The sequence below is a fragment of the Haliotis asinina genome, chromosome 2 (assembly GCF_037392515.1).
Source record: "Haliotis asinina isolate JCU_RB_2024 chromosome 2, JCU_Hal_asi_v2, whole genome shotgun sequence".
Taxonomy (NCBI): Eukaryota; Metazoa; Mollusca; class Gastropoda; order Lepetellida; family Haliotidae; genus Haliotis; species Haliotis asinina.
Window position 1 is genome coordinate 76,072,230 of NC_090281.1, and position 18,180 is coordinate 76,090,409.

General features: G+C 41.2%; 1 protein-coding gene across 1 annotated transcript in view; it reads right to left on the minus strand.

Annotated features, from left to right (window-relative positions):
• Positions 1-1,590: 1,590 nt before the first annotated feature.
• The window catches only part of LOC137274339 (guanylate cyclase soluble subunit beta-1-like), a 55,507-nt gene continuing 38,917 nt past the window's right edge, over positions 1,591-18,180 (minus strand). The window contains exons 5-8 of the mRNA XM_067807486.1: positions 17,458-17,695; positions 16,063-16,206; positions 15,147-15,301; positions 1,591-7,092 (exon numbers count right to left, since the gene is read on the minus strand). Of these exons, the coding sequence (XP_067663587.1) occupies positions 6,933-7,092; positions 15,147-15,301; positions 16,063-16,206; positions 17,458-17,695 (697 nt within the window). The 3' untranslated portion in view covers positions 1,591-6,932. The remainder of the gene's footprint in view (positions 7,093-15,146; positions 15,302-16,062; positions 16,207-17,457; positions 17,696-18,180) is intronic.

Genomic DNA, 18,180 nt, shown 5'->3' on the forward strand with positions numbered 1-18,180 from the left:
TATTTTGGGTGTGTCGAAAAAGTGTCGGTGAGAATATGGCCATGACTATGACCTTGACCTTCCAGATAATCAGGGGAAGATAAAATCCTAGCTCATGCTCTAGTCTTTCCAGGCTCCATGCCGCCCAGAAGTCGTACAAGAACTACCCCCAAGTTGGGAGTGTTTTCACTTTGTGGACTTTGTCGTGTTCCTCTTACTTCTTCCTCGCGCCATTGTCAAATCATGATGTTTGTTTCAAAGTATACCGCTGATCTATATCAGATAATATATTTCCCACTGTTTATTTTATTAGCAAATGACGCTTTCGAAATACAATGTTACATATGTATGGATGAAAATGTCATTTGATTCTGAAATTGGGAATTAAAACAAGAATGCAAAGCAACTGAGTGTAAAATATAAGAGTGTGATTTAAAAGGGGTCTCCCAACACTGTCACAACAAACCATACATACGGGATCGCGAGGAAAGATAACTTAATAGTTGCCAGTCGAAAAAGGGCCTAAAGCCTCCTAAATTTGGGCGTTACTTCCTCCTTCTATAGTCCACTTCCACCTTGACTATCACGTAACCAAATCTCCATGACGACTTCGGATACATTTTCCCAATCTCACGAGAGTTCGCTGTTACACTATCTGGCAAGTGAAAATGTATCTTGTAAATATATATTCTCATATATCTTTGTGCGCTTCCGCGACTGACTCTGAATTCCGTATTTATGAATATTACAGCGTTGCGATGACGGCTTGTAAATTTTTTAATCCGAATCAGAAAATCCAGTGACTGATGTCATGAGCAACGACCCACGAGTGAAATGGACACTAGAAATGGACTTCACGTGCGGCCGACACCTTAACCACCATGGTACCCCCAAAAGTCAAAGCAAGCCAGTGATGGATTTTAACTCGGAATCTCCGCCAATATGAGAGTCAAGGTCATCGTCATGCCATGGTCTGTTTGAGGAATGCTCCGAGGGATGTACTTAGTTGAAAATTTCGGTGAGTGAATTTGAATTTATTTAGAAGCCGCTTTTAGCAAGATTCCAGCAATACCACGTCAGGGAACACCAGAAATGGGCTTCACACATTAACGTCATACGGGGAATCAAACCTGGGCCTTCGACTCAGCACGTTGTTCCTGTAAAGACAGTGACGGCAGGGGAGCCAAGTGGTTAAGGCGTTTGAGACCCGAGTTCTGTGTAACATACGAGCATACTGTGTAGGGCACATTTCCGGTACCCACAGCGTGATCGCGTTGGAATATTGCTAAAGGCGGCGTAGAACTAAGATCACACTCTAAAATATAATTTAAAAACCCAACTCACTCATTCATTCATTCTGAAGACATGTCTTAATTAATTTGCCCATTGTTTAAGACAACACGCAGAACATTCGAACTATACGTTGGCGTATAGCCCCTCCTGGATCAGACAACCCAGTGATCTACATCACGAGACCAAACCTGTGCACTTTGTATGAGGTGACATTATTCAGTCAGTCACCATTCTGTGAGCCATTTCGTCGTCTCCATAAGCACAGAGTGCCGAGGACAAAGTCTAACCCGGGTATATCCAAATAACAACTCAACCTAGTTGTGTATTATTTGTTTATTATGGGTGCCGTATGTAAATACACACTTGTATGCAACAAACAAATCGCCACCGTCGTGAGGGTAACACCTGATATGTAACAATTGTATTGTAACCAAACTCAACTTCCGCGTCGGTCACATGTACGAGACTGCAACAATGCTTGACATTTCGTCAATATTGACAGTTGCTACTTCTTAATGACATAATGGCAGTCCCAACATTATTCCAACGTACACCTTGAGAACAATTCTGTAGGCATTTTGTTTGAGGTTTGCTATCGAAAACATCTAATAGTCAACACACGATCAAGGAATATCCTTTAGGAACTTGCACGAAATATATATTGAAGTAAACAATGGTGTGATAAAACATGGCCTTTTTAAAATATACTCTGCAAAAATAAATAATTTGGAGAGGGTATACATCATCGACAATTAGGATTACAGCTTAAAAGTGGATACTGTACGTTTGCCAATCAATTTTGGGAAAAAATACTTCCAGTAAACAAAATCACTAAATACAAGCCACGTGACGTCAAACAACCAGTGGGAGTTTTCATTATACAGAAAGTAACGTGTCCGATGCGCATCTTATCTGCGCATATATTTCGACAAGAAGCCCTGTTTCGCATGTTACGCAAACAGCAAACCCCATGAAACCGGAAACATATCAATTTAGACAATGCATTTGAGACAATGTTCTTCAGATTTCCATATGATCCGAAAGTCTTTTGATCTGGGTTATTTGACAGGAATTAATGTGTTTTCACTTTATAGATTTTTCACAAGGATGCTGAAAAAGGAATCTTAGCATTTGAATTTCTTCCGTTGTTTGCCAGTAGCTGTACGACTTCAACAAAATAAATAAAAACGACCATACATATTGAAAATGAGATGACAGGGAAATATAGTTATCACATGAATATCACAGACACAACATTCAGATAAAGCTGTACATATAAATGCCATCATTCTATAGTCATGCCCCACGCGTCTCTGAGTGACGGAAGAAGAGACGCTATACACTACCGGACAAAAGTCGGTAATTCTTTAAATTCTTACACTATGATAAAAAGTGCACAGGCGTTAAATCAGGCTAGATTTGAACCGCGGAGGTTTGCTTTACCAACTGTACACATACATATGTTTGATGTTTAAATTTTCTTAAAATAATAGATATCAAATTAAATCATTTACGGTATTATTCACAGTTTTACATTTTCATTCTGCAACACAATTTCTATTTTCTGCGCGCAAACAATGACTCAGTTCCTAAAATGTTAAAATTTATAATATATAATGCAACAATTTCATGGCATGAGAATGAATACGGTGTGATATATGTAAAAACTTCATATTTAATAATCATTTGATTGGACGTAAGGAAACATCGACATTATTTCCTGAGCGCATAGTTCACAGGTATATATATATATATATACACACGCATGTATGTATGTATGTATGTATGTATGTATGTATGTATGTATGTATGTATGTATGTATGTATGTATGTATATGCGTGTGTGTGTGTGTGTGTGTGTGTGTGTGTGTGTGTGTGTGTGTGTGTGTATTATTATATTATATCATTGTCAAAGAAAACACCCGTTCCACGATGCTAATAACACCAGATACCAGATAAATAGTATACTTGTCCGCTCGTGTACATCGTCAAACCTTCCTGTCAATGTATGAGTAAGCGCAGACACCTTTCTGTCGGTACCACATCTTTACAACGCTAACAATGCTTCCTCAATTACCTATAATAATAACTACATGGCGAAATGTTTTCAAAATACAGGCACTCATCGAGGAAACGGATGCAACAAATGTTATAATATGTACCAATGGCACCAACTAACAAGCTACTATTTGATTTGAAATAACAGTAAATTTCATCTACAAATATTTGGCAACTAAGAATTCACTGTCTGCAACTTAGGCCGCTGTCAATGCTTCTCAACCACCGAAAAGTTCCAGAAGCTCACAAGCTGATCCCAAAACATTCCAAGACAATATTTCTCTCATGGAATCAATTTGGATCGGAGGGCCATGTCTGCAGTTCGCTGTTGCTATGATACGGCTGACTTAAGGGTAATCATCGAGCGATCATTTCATAAAAGGTGTTTGTCTTATTTACCATCTGTTGCTTCTCCAAACACACCTGTCCCTTTACGACAAGTATAATCAAGATGCCGTACAAACGACATGCAGAAATGGAATTTTCACTACAGCGTCACATGCAACTCAAGGTCTTCCAGCTATTAGTAATGGCTCGATAACTACCTTTAACGTGTTGTAAATAGCTGATGTAAGTTCAGTGTACACCATACACTAAGATAAATCGAAATACTGATAAACCGAAATACGGATTAAGACGACACTATCTAGTCACACTTACACCCACACGTGTTCAGTGTATATCACGATTAGATATCAGTTACTTATGCTACATGTATCTCTACAATAAGGAGATACTTTTCCATTGAAACACCTTATGCCGCTCACCCTATGTAGAGGCAATGAATTAACAGTCACAGGACAAAATACACATATTGCTACAGGTATCGTAATGTTGTGCGCCTAGAAAGCAACGCTTGGAATTATGAGGATCTTGATACCCGCAATTAGTACGTTATTACCTGACGAATGCCCACTTTTGGATATTGCATTTCATTGTTTAAAGCAGCGGTATTTGGCGTTTTGGTGAGTTGACAAATACATTTGTATACATACACAGATGTGTACAATAAAAAATCACAAATCTGTATTCACCTATTTATAAAGGAACGGTCACGCTGAAAATACAGCATCAAGTGTTAGATGATGCATGTTTGGCATTTTAGAAGATGCTATTTGATGCATGCAGAGAATTTTCTGGATTTCAATTTCTTTTCATTCTTTGATACAATCTATCAGCGCTTGTTCGGGCCCAGTCATCAGGTAAAACTAATGAACAGGCAGCCCCCGTGACGTTGTGTCAAAGACAAAATAAAAGATGAAAGCCAGAAAATGTTCTTCGTTCATCAGTGGGACCATGAATGATCAATGGCGTTTGCGTTTTGCAAACAAGTACCATTGGACCTGGAGGAGGGTGTCCACCCCTACCCTTTATAAAACACAGTACGTGTGTAGTGCTCCATCGGCCGAGTCACACCATCACTTAAATCGCACTATCCAAAACCATGGATGAGCGACCAATAAAACAATATAGAAATTGTGTGTACAAGAATCTAACAATCTTCGTTGGTTGCCAAGCTATGTATCTGAAACAACAATAATATACCAGATACATACTAGAAACACTTAGGTGGACTGTGTTATCAGCTACGTTCCCATGCGTTCTGTTAACTTTCAGTAGTGGTATTAAATACACTGAGGGAAACAAATAATGGAACTTGACTTCATAGCAGTGTTCCTTTATTTCTCAAATTTCCTCCCATCGCTATTCAAAGCTGGTGATGAAACCTGGGAGATATTAAGGAACGCTTGGAGTTTCCTGTGTTCCGTTATTTGTTTCTCTCAGCATATTGTGCTACACAAACGTACTCAATAAAGGCGTTTGATTATTGCAGGATTGTCAGTGTTCCCAACAATGCACTTTACAACTAAAATCAATCAATACTGAGCAACAAATAATCGATCTGTACCGATATGTACACATATTTGGTTTGAATGCATTATTCACATTGTAAACTGAGATAAATGCTTTTGTATTGCAGATAAATCTACACGTTTCCTCTGAGACTGCCAAATCATTTGTATGTGATGTTTGCTAGTCTGGTGCATGGTCATATCAAACTGATACATCAATACACAGTCTCAGCGCCAAGTTGTAATATAACATGGTATTATAGTGTCAGACAATCTTCTTTCTAGTCCCCGGAGTTGCAGCAACATCCGGCACCTAAACGTATGATGCATTCGTTGGGACTTGTGTGTTAATACTCCTTCCTGTTTACGATTCTGCTTATTCAACATACGCCTGTCTACTGTTGCCTGCTTAGATTCAATACCAGCGAGTGAGTATGGTTTTACGCCGCTTTTAGCAATTTTCCAGCAGTATCACGGCGGGGGACACTAGACATTGTCTTCACACTTTGTACCCATATTGTGGAATAGCTATGCAATGCCAAGCAATGAACAGCTGCAACATTGATCATGCGGCCTAAAACAAGATTTTCTCCCGATAAACGATGCGAGGCGGCATATAATCGTTGCACCGCCATGCTTTACACTGCACGTTAACACAGCCTCTTTGATAATGCTTATGTAGTCATCTACACATGAAAGCGGAATATTAGAATATTTACACTGAATACTTGACACTGAATACATACACCGACTATCCTTGACACGGCATATATACATCGGTAAAGCTTGAAAATACATAAATACACCGACAATACTCCATACTGTAAACAAAGCTTTGCACTGTGGATGTATGTAACAGAGGATTCCAACCCAGAAAGTTTTACAAGTGGATGTCTTATTCCTTACACAGTCACAGCCTTGCCTGACACTGTTATGCATACGGAGAGTGCATATATACCTCGGGTAGACATACATACAAGCACATACATAGCGGCAAGGCTTGAAAACAGAACTATGACACAGTTAACAGATTAATAAACAAAGACGGCTGTGAGACTCATAGACAATGTCCATGTTTGGTAGTGCTGATGGACAAAACTATAGGCACTGTATTTACTTGACACACGTGTGATTTTAGAAAGTTCATCAAAGCCACTAGTATTATAAAGGCTGTACAATAAACGATCTGATGATTTTCTCTGATCTGAATATTTTACAACTGACAGATGCCGGCTTTCTGTGACCCAGTTTCTCTGAACAGCCTGTCCCATTCAAATATCAAATGTACAGGGCCTCCATTCAAAAAGCACTAAGGTGATCGTAAGACACTAAGGTAACCTTAGTGCAATGTTAAAGAATGGGTGTTAAGGTTAACCTTAGTAAAGGTTGCTTCGTGAAAGGATCCCCGAGACCCTGTTCCGCAAAGCGGTCTTAGACCTAAGGTGGTCTTAACACCCGTGCCTTAACACAGCCTTCTCACAGTCACACTATTAACGTCGCTTTGGGGAAAGTTAGGCAGTGGCCAAGGCATGGAAGGGTCACCTCCCAACGCGACGAGACACCCATCAAGACAACGACATGTGGGATCCTTATACAACTAACAGAACAATACCGTTAAAGCCTTGCCACGGCCCAACAAAAAGAACAGCACACCTCTGACCCAGGGGTCGACCAGACCATACCAAAACATTCCACTGTCGGTGTCGACAATGCAGGCTATTGCCACGTCACGCCGTTTATGTACATCTTCTACACCTCGCATACTTTGGTCGGCGGTTTGACAGCAGCTCCCGGTTTCTCTCTGGACAGAAAGTACGTCATCATCGGTTCCTTCTTTCCCTTCATGGTGACTGGTCCGCGTTGCTCGAAGTGGAAACTGGGATCCTTGCTTTCAGGTTTCATGAGACACCTGTGGAAGACATGAAATGTTACTATTGTCAGTTCTATTACGATTTTCCTACTTCAATGTGAGTGAGCGAGTGAATTCAGGTTTTCGTTGCTTTTAGTGTGAGTGAGTGAGTTTAGTTTTACGCCACACTCAGCAATATTCCAGCTATATGGCGGCGGTCTGTAAAATAATCGAGTCTGGACCAGACAATCCAGTGATCAACAACATGAGCATCGATCTGCGCAATTGGGAACTGATGACATGTGTCAACCAAGTCAGCAAGCCTGACCACCCGATCCCGTTAGTCGCCTAGTCGCCTTTTATGGCAAGCATGGGTTGCTGAAGGCCTATTCTACCCCGGGACCTTCACGGGTCGTTGCTTTTAGCAATATTCCAGCAACATCGTGGCGGTGACAACAGAAATAAGCTTCATATGTGGGGATCGAGCCCTGTTCATGTTTATCAACTGAGAGGACATCGTGTGATCACTGCTCTGCACGTATCAAAGCTAAAAGAACACCACATGTGAGTTAGTATAGTTTTATGCCGCTTTGAACATTATCCTAGCAATATCACAATATCAAAAACTGGTTTTCAGACCTTGTACCCATGTTTGCAATCGAACCTGTGTCTTCGGCATGACGAGCAAACGCTTTAACCACTAGATAACCCCACCACGCCCAAGGTTAATGTGAGGGTAAAGACGGTATAACGACGTGCGTGTGTGAGACTAAAGGATACGACATGCATGTGCGTGTGGTGACGCGTGGACGGGTCCGGACGTACGTTGGGTTTATAGTGGTCGCCAACTGCGTGAACCGGCATCAGTAGAAATATACCCAACTCTTTGGATTCTACACTTACGTCAATACCAGATTAAATTGTCTCGCAGACCCTTGATCTTAAATTAAATAGAAGTCCTAATCAAATAGTTTGTTCTCGGCTTCATTTGGATTTGTATCTATGAATTGGGTAAGATAAGTGTATTTCTGGGAATAATTGTCAGTCTAATGCCTAATGTCAGGTATGGAACAGTGGGTGAGTGAGTGAGTGAGTGGCTGGATCATCTTTAATCAGTGATTACACTCACGCTCATGCACACAATAGCTAACATGATCCTCATTGGTAGATTTCAATCCAATCACGTCAGAGAGTGAGCTTTGTTTTACGCCGCTTTCTTGAAATATTCCAGTAATATCACGGAGGGACTCCAGGAAAGGGCTTCAAACATCGTACCGTTGTGGGGAATCGAACCCGGATCTTCGGCGTAACGAGTGACTACTCGGATACCTTGCTGCTAGGTATTCTATAAGACCGTTATACATCCACTTTCATATCTCCAACACAGTACGGTAGTCAAATATCATCTCCGTGGACTTCCATTCTGCCTGTATCCACAATCAAGAAACTAAAATCACTGACTTTAGTCCCATAATGAAAACTTCGGTGAACATATATCAAATAAAATAATATTGCCAATACAGTTTCTGTCGAAAATTAACACCAATAACATTGAATAAGAGGCGTTTACTCAAACGACCGTATTTGTTTTAGGCAATGCGAAGAAATCTGGAGTGTATTAGTGCTCCTTCACTCGGAACGATGATTGTGAGGTAATAAAAGTCACCGTGTCATCTTGAAATTAACGCATATATCTCCGTGTGGAGAATGGTCTGGGCGTGGTCCAGTGGTATGGCGCGTAGTATACAATATATGTTTGTGTGGGGTATACGTAACATGGTGGTTCCAAGGGTTAGTCTTACTGTTGGTGGGCGGTGGCGGTTGAGAAGCGCCTGTGGGTGCATGAGATAGGGGATGGTGAAGGGGATGATGTAGTGATTGAAGACTGTGGAGGCGGACAAGGGTTTACTATGGCTAAAAGCGGCGTAAAACTAATTTCATTCGCTTAGACAAAGAGTATGGAGACGCCAGAAGGTCCAGACTTACACTGGAGTCACGTATCCAATCGTGTTACTCGTGAGAACAAGTATTTCCCTTTTTCCCTCTTTCCCCAAACCTTTATCCGCTCTATCAACTTTCATCAACATCACGCACTATGTCGAGAACGTTTGAAGTTTAATTGAAAACACAGAACAGAAGAAACAATCCAATATGGTATTTCTTAAACTCACACTCATAAGATTGTCCGTCGTAAAATCTATCCCAACCTTGTTAGTGCCAAACTAATTCAATTTGCATTTCCCCCAATACGACACATCTCATCTCTCAAGCCTCAGACGACGATGAAAACGGGACAACATTTAGAAGCTACTACAAGTGACCATGAAATCGATCCCAGCTGTACAATGAAAAACTCAGACCTGACAATCTTTAATAATTGCCATTTTTTTCTCAAGGCTGTTTTCCAATGGCTAGTTGCGCGACTAAAACCAAGCATGGCACGATGCTTACCTAATTACACCCCACAGGCGCCAAGCGGCCTGTCTTTGTTCCAGTCGGGTCACGTCGTTTGACCGGAAGCCATTAATGGGAAGACGACGCTCTACTAAAATGAGAAACTGTCTTTTTCATAAAAGGTGATAGTAGGCGAGATTAAGCAGAGAAGACGGTACTTTCCCGACTCATTTCGTGAAGTGCGGAAGCCCAGTCTGCCCCGGAAGATGCAATTGATGCAAGGATCGGGAGTTTCCTATCTGACAGTCACAAGCAGTAGGAAATCTCAGCTCCGGATATTCGGGTTAATAAAAACCTTCTCCACGGCAACTGTAGACATAACTGTGAATGTCCGGGGTCGTCAAGCCACCGTATCCATGGGACCAACTTCCGCACTTAAATGCGTTTTCCGGAATATACTTTAGTTACGTTTTACAGACATGAAATAAACATGTATTCCTGGATGGGACTGTAGTAGACACTCGGTTCCGAGAGAAGTCGTAATTGTTGATTGGTTTCTACTTTTATATACCGAGATGTATTTGGCGTTCCACCAGTAAGACTTGCTACACTGGGGAATTGTAAATGCTTGTAATTGTGAGAAAAAGTGCCACTGTGGGTCTTGTAAATCGCATATCTGCTAAAGAAACGTTGTGGAAAGCTACGGATTACGTCTTCGTTTCGTTTCAATTCCATACTTTCGATGTTCATTACCAGTACGGTGTTAGGGGCGAGGTGCAACAATATTTGGAGCTTTCCGTCCTACAGTGATTGGAAAGCAAAAAAAAGGACATAATATTAATATTAAAATGAAATAAAACACATATAATGAAAAAACTTAAGACTTTCATAAGCTGTGCATAAACTCTACAACCATTTTTAGAGAATAAGAGATTGATAAATTCATTGGAATGTGACGCCATGTTAACTGTTGACGCAATACCCTACAAAGTATTGGGAACACGTTTCTAGCAGCCATTCCTGCTATGATCATAATCCCACACGAACGATATTTCCTGCTGAATCCTGCGTGCCTGTTCTGTGAATGTCACGAAGCGCTTTTAATGCTGAAATATCGTAGCCAAAAACATCTCCGGTATATCTAATCTCGAATGTGTCGTTGTCTGTTTATGTCAAGTACCTGATGAGTTACCTGTAAGTATCACGAGGCGCTGCTTTCGGTAGAATATGAGATAAGGGAGATGGGACCCAGCTTACTTCAGGTACATGACTTCTGGTGACAAGCTTATATTCAAGAACCAGTTCTGGGTCCAAATAGCACGACCGCCAAATGTGACATTACTCTAGGCCAGACCAAGTGTCCAGCCATGCTTGTCTGTCACGACTGTTGGCAGTTCCAATAGTTGGCCAATTTGGGGCTGTTTTTTCTGCATGGATTATCGGCTCCCTTCTATCAAATGCAATCATGAAACCATTCGAAAAGGCATTAAAACGTTGGTTGTCACCGGGAGTACACACCAACGTAAGGTCTTGCGTACTGCTGTGACCTACTTTGGGGCTCTACAATGCAGTTATGTTTTGTCATGGCAGATCAGTTTGCTATATGTGAGATCCTACAGATTTGGCATATCCTGGTGACAGTGCAGACGCAAAGAATATCACAAGAGGTATCCACACATAAAAACAAAATACACATAAAACCAGCGTCAGTGATTTTCAAAGTTTTGTTAAAACATCGGTTCTTTATGTTCAGTTTGTTTGGGTTTTGTTGATGATTTTTAACACTGCATATGGTGACGGTCTAAAAGAGTCGAGTGTGGACCCGAAGATCCAGAGATCAAGGCATCGATCCACACAACTGGGATGCGATGACATGTGTCAACCAAGTCAGCAAGCCTGGCCACCCGGTCCTGTTTGTCGCCTCTACCTACAAGCATGGGCTGCTGAAGACCTATTCTAACCTGGATCTCCACCGGGTTTCAGAACAAAAACAGGAAATCAGATCATAAACATATACTTGGTCAAAGAAAAATTTCAACTCTACACATCAATCAGTCTGTATTTATGATTTATTACCATGGTGACGACTCAACGCTGTTTCCAGACATTATGCCTGCACTAAATGCTGTAACACCAACCATTTTCAACGGACAGGCAGACGCCTGGCAGTTCCAGAATACCATCCGATTCATGAAAACGTGTAACGTTACATGTTTCCCTACAGCCCTGTACTTTAATTGAGTTTACAAAACACAAATCCGGCAACGGCCTATCGTTTTCCTTATAAACAATTTAGATGAAGAGAATTGTATGATGGCAAGGTACCTCTGCAACCGACAGAGCCGCCATTTACGGAAATTAAATACCCGAACCAAAACATCATCTGACTGGATCGTCTATTTAAGCTAATGTTCTTAGGTAACGTATTCCGAGGAGTGTGACGGGGTCTATTTCTAGACTGTGAATACGCTCCAGCGTACCGAGGTCACACGTCTTGCTTACTGGGCGGCACAAGGAATTAAAGGTTACTCCTCTGGCGAAGGATGAACCATCAATCATGTTACAATTGTAGATTTACCAATCAATCTGTCTCCAGCTCGAATAGCCCTGAAACATTTCCATCATTCGTAAATGGCTTACCTAAAGGCTGACTATACCGGCCATCAACGTTCAGGTCAGCACACAGACACGCGATACATATGAAAAGGACTTTTATAGGTCTGTGACAGAGTCGTACATAAAGAAATGGTGTGGCTGTGCTGGAGAACATGGACGCGTTCTAGAATGCCAGGAATTCATGACCACTTGGAGCCCGATCCTATCAATCTGTAATTGTCCGGGAAGTTTCTTTACGTCTGTAGGACAACCGATGGATCCAGGATCACGCAGAGTGCCTGTTAGCTCGGACAATCGCTCTCAGATATCAAGTCTTCCAGTAAGTTCGCTTTCCCGGATTGGATTGAAGAGATCCGTTTCGGTAATTCCTCATGCATTTATTCACAGTGTCAAGACAATTGCCTTCAATTGAGGCCGTAGACTTTATTTACTGTGACATACCATCTGTGTGGGCATGCATTTCATCAGAGTACTATAGTCTCGATAAACAGGCGACCTCTACAAGACAGACATCGGGAGAATATGTAATGAGATTAGACGATTATGTCACATTAACTGCGCCGGGAAAGACAAAGTTCCCACCACTAACGTCAAGATGGAACAACGTGCAGTATGTGGGTCCTTATCGGCTTAACTTAATTCCGACATCAATTCTGGTTAGACTGCAATATTCGCCGTCGATGCTGATAATGTCTTCATTATAGCGGTAGGGAGGTCACATTTGAAGAGCCGAGGGTTTACACACCGAATCGCTGAAGCTGTAGTAATTGAGTTTGCGGTGGTTTCAAATGCTAATGGACTGGGTGAGTGGTTTGTCACAAAACAGTCTTCCACGCCACCCGCCTTGTTTTCATAACTCCTACAATTGGACATTATGACTGCTTTCTTCCATACTGTCAGATCTCAGCGTTCTAATGACTCTCAATGAGAAGAAGCATGGCGTCACATACGCTTGCTGTGATAGACATCCAATGATCGAAACTGCACAAGCGTCTTGAGCATGTACCAGTTGCGTGGAGTGAGTGAATGAATTTAAGTTTACGCCGCCTCAGCAATATTCCAGCAATATGGCGGTGGTCTGTAAATAATGGTGTCTGGCCCAGATAGTCCAGTGGCCAACAGCATGAGCATCGACCTGCGTTATTGGGAACCGATGGCAAGTGTAAACGAGGCTGACCATCCGATCCCATCAGTCGCCATTTACGACAAGCATAGTCGTGTTTTGTGGCATGCATGGGTTCCAGAAGACCTATTCTACATGACATGACATGACATGACATGTACAAGTCACATATGTAGTGGTACGATGCATGAGGAGACCGGTGTTTGTTGCTGATGAATTAGGATGTCATGAGGATTATTACTATCCCTGAAGGTCAGGGTATCCGGTGCTTTAACAGGCGGTCCTTGTACAGGTTGCTGTCATAGTGTGTAGGTGTATTATTTTCGGGGTGTTTTCATGGTGTGTGGAACGGTTTACGGGATGCCCACATTGGATGTTTCTTGTGTAGTGATGTACTGGGTGCTTATATCGGGTGTTTACATGTGCTGTTCTATGTTGAGGCGTTTCGCGGCTCGAGAGTGTCACATTAAGTTCCAAGCATTACACAACAGATGCCTTGTCAACATAATGAGTCAGGGTTATTAAGAATACATCAATATCCATGGACAAATTTACAAACCAAAAATCCTTTAAGTGAGTGAGTGAGTGAGAGAGACAGAGATATTATGTCACGAATATTTACACAGTATCCGAAAAATGTCACAGAGTCAACTTGACAGGGAAGGAAACTGAGAGAAGTGAACGACATAAGGCAGAGGCAATACTCATCATCGCCAAAACATATCTGCTTTAGAGAGCATCCATCCTGAAATAAGATTCACCAGCTCCCGTGACCATCACAACACAAGCTGAGGGCAGTGAAGCCCATATAGATGATACTTGATATCAAGTTCTATGCTTTCACATTTGTGAAATTTTGTCAAAGTCGGTCATGATAATGATGCGAGGCAAGGTCAGGACATTCATGGATCACAATAAACACAGACAAGACCAAACTCTGTCGTGGAACTTCCCAGATTCACTTGTATCAGCCTGCGTAAAATGGGACAAATGTCCTTCTACAACCAGAGTAAGATGGATGCACCGTTAGCGCTGAGGTGATCTATAAACTTACCGTAATATGCCAAATTGAATATTACCAAATGGGCGGTAGGGTAGCCCAGTGATAAATATTGCTAAATGCAGCGTAAATCTAAACTCACTAACCTCCAAATAACAAAATTAAGACCGTTTTAGAATACACAAATCCCAGAGGTTGTGTACTAGGAGCAAAACAAGAGGAAGTAGAGAATACAAGTGTTCCTTTAATCTTTTTCAGGACTTTCAGTTGTATTGTGGGTGAAAGTCTGAGAATATAGGAACGCTCTGATGAACAGGCCTGGGGTACAACAATCCCATCATTATATTCAAACATGCTCCCATGTTTGTTTCTGGTTTGTTCACCATTAAATTTCGACAGAACGTTTATTGCCAATATTATCTGATTTATATGCAGCAAAAGTTTCATTAAGCAACTCTAGTTGATTCTAATTTCTTGACTGTAGTTACAGATTCTATACAAGTCAATGGAAATGATATTTCACTTCAGGGCTGTGTTGAAGATATATAAATGTATGTATGCGGTTCTTACGAAAAAAAAGGTGGTGGGTTTGCATAAGAGTTCAAGAACTCACTTGTTGCGCTGAAGATCTGCGTTAGATTCCACAAAGGCTACAGTACAGTGGAAGCTGTCAAAACTGGCATCTGTCAAATCCGGCAAGTTGTCAACACCGGCATAAAATCTCAGGCCCATCTGTGACTTGTACATTTATCATCAGCTCTACAATCTGGCACATTGTCCAAACTGGATTATTTATTCAGTCCCAGTGAGTGCCGGCTTAGACAGCTTCCACTGTATGTGGAACCAATTACTGGTGTCCCCTGTCGTGATGTGGCTGAAATATTGCTACAAAGTGGGATAAAACAATATTCACTCACTCATTGTGTATACAACTGGTAATACACTGTCCCTGGGGCAGATCGTAAAACAATGTTGGCGTACCTGTATGCATCCTCGGACACGTTGATGCATCCCTTGACCCCCGTTGTCTCCGTCCTGCTGGTCAGGTTGACGGTGTTACCAAAGAGACAGTAGCGAGGCATCCTCTTCCCTATAACCCCTGTGACCACCTCACCTGCGTGGATGCCTATAGTGATCTGTAACAGATAACATAAACAATAGAAAATATGTAACATTTACTGCAAATATAGAAGTGCGTTTGTTGTAGGCACCCCAGCAATATTCCAGCTCTATGGCGATGGTCTGTAAATAATCGACAATCGAGTGATTAACTGCAATGTGTCAACAAAGTCAGGGTGCCCTTGTGGCCGTATTATAGTCACACTGTGTGCTTAATGCAAATCCAAAATCTGAAAAACAACAGTACATTTTTGCCCTTCAGCGAAACCAACTCTCATGGTATAGCTCTGTGGATTACAAGATGGACAAATCTAAGGTTCAAACCCATGTTGAGCGGATCCGGATACCTGAGTAAAGAATGCCTGCCACATCCATACAACTGTGGTGAAGTATTTTGGGCTATTATTAAATCGTTATCGTTACCCTCGACAATTTTAGTGGGTTCATGCAAAGTGAAACAGGTGATCAAAGTCCCTAACTCGCGTAACATTTAATGGTTTCTTTTACAGATTGAATGTTCCGAACTAATATCGCTGTAAATACAATTTGTTTCCCATTCTATCTCGCAAAATCAGTCAATAAGATATCGTGTGAGGTGGGTGGTGGTGGTATTTTGAAAAAAGAACCAATAAAAGGTCTCGTTATGTAGTAAAATTGTAAAAATATAGTAAAAAAAACGATCGTATCACAGATTGTGAGTAAGTTTAGTATTACGCCAATCCTCGCTAATTCACTCACTCACTCACTCATCATTTGAAGTTTCAAACTAAGTGCTCACCATCAGGGGGTTGCCATCGGGATCCCGCAGGTCCTTGGATATCTCCATCATGTCCAGTGCAAGCCTTGCTATACACCTGGCATGGTCAACACAAGGCTCTGGCAGTCCACTAACGGCCATGTATTTGTCGCCTACTGTCTCCACCTGTTATTAACACAAATTTGCATTTCGACATAAAAAGATGCATCTGGATTAAACAAGACGCATTTGGACAAACATAGACACATTTGGACAAAACCAGAGGGCAAGTGGCTTGGTGCCATAGTTCGTTATATCAATCAGTTTGTTATAAAGGACGTTTAATGTAATAACCATGTTTATTCATTCATGAAAACAAAGCATCATAATCTATATGAAGAATTCATTTCCATGATATAAAATATGCAAGCACATTCTCTTTACTTCATAAAGTTTGACTAAAATCCACGTAAGAAAATAACAATAAACTCTAAATGAACAATGAGCGTGTTCCTGGCGTGACTGGATTTATAATGCTAATTTATTAACTAGTAAGGCCTCCTGCTACACATTTCCTTATCTGGTTTAAATTTTATTACGCATGTTTCAAATATGCATTAGTAATAATTTCCAAACGTTAAAACAATTAAAGAACGATTATAACTGTTTATATATTCAGACAAAAACGCAATGGATATGCACTGTTGATGATGTCGAGACGTTAACATTAATATATTATGCTGAGGATTTGGTGTAATGTATATTGACGCTCATGTACTATTTTCGTTGTACGTTATACAAAACAACATGCATTTAGGGCATATGTAAAACGGTGTAGTATGGATCACCTGTTCTTTATAGTATGTGAATCGTTATTACTTTCGTTCAGGGTTCCATTCAACGAAGAAGCGATGGTAACACAGCGCCAGTCTTAAGTATGTACCAGCTGCTGTCGTTTTGTAGAACCTCGGTTGACAAAGTTTGTCTGTCTATTGTTTAACGCGCAGACAGCAATATAACGGAGGTCTGCCTGGACTATACAATCAAGTGATCAATAGCATAAGCATCGATCTACACAACTTGAACACGCCGACATGTGTCAAACAAGTTAGTGAGGATGACAGCTCGATCCCGCTTGGGTGAAGAGTGAGTATAGTTTTACAGCGCTTTCAAAAGAGCAATATTCCAACAATTTAACGGTTTTCAGGTCAGCGAACCTATCCCGCGCGAACCTATCCCACCGCTCATCGATCCCGTTCGTCGCCTCTTACGACAAGCATGGGTTGCTGAAGACCATCCGATGCCAGATTAGTTATGACAGCATAATGCATTTGCATATCAAAGCAAATATTGAGATTTGTAGTGTCAGTATCTCAAATAAAGAATGAACATGTATTCCTAGTATGAGTAATTTCCACACTTCAATTTATGATTTACCTTAAAAATATTCGGGTTTTCCTTAGGATCCAACAAAACATCAAACTTGGTATATACACTGTTGAGAAGTTGAACTATCTTCATTCCGCCCAATGCATCTGAATTTTTGGCGCAAAAGTCACCAAATCCCACAATCCCACTGAACATCAGAGTGACGTCATTGTACTTCCGGGCAGGCACTGGGCGTTGGTGACGTAATTCATTAGCAACAGAAGGAGGTAAAATGGAGTACATGAGACTGAAAAAAGCAAAATGCCAGATACAATAAACATGTGGCGTTAATGTAACACCTTCAAAGAGTGTTCAAACCTGCGCTTCGGACACCAAACAGGTTAGGTTTGGTGCTTAAGAAAAAAAACGACATTCGCGTATTACGTCAATTGTAAATTATGCATTGAGTAAGATTCACGATGAGAAATCTAATCTGACAGAGGCTCGATGCACAGGAACATAAAATAATTTTGTTGAGGAATTCAGAGTGAGATAACAGGTACACGTTACACAATTTGTACGGGTTTACACGTTAGCAGGGGAGCTGCGGCCATGACGTGACCTACGGCATCATATGTACACGTGTCCATCGTATGAGAATACGACATATTCATATAAGAAGCCGCGTTATAAAACAGTGGCAGATCTACCTCGTTGGAGATATTCTGAATAATACATTCAAGACACTTTGCAGTTCAACAACATAGCGCAAATACTAAAACGCCGAGAAAC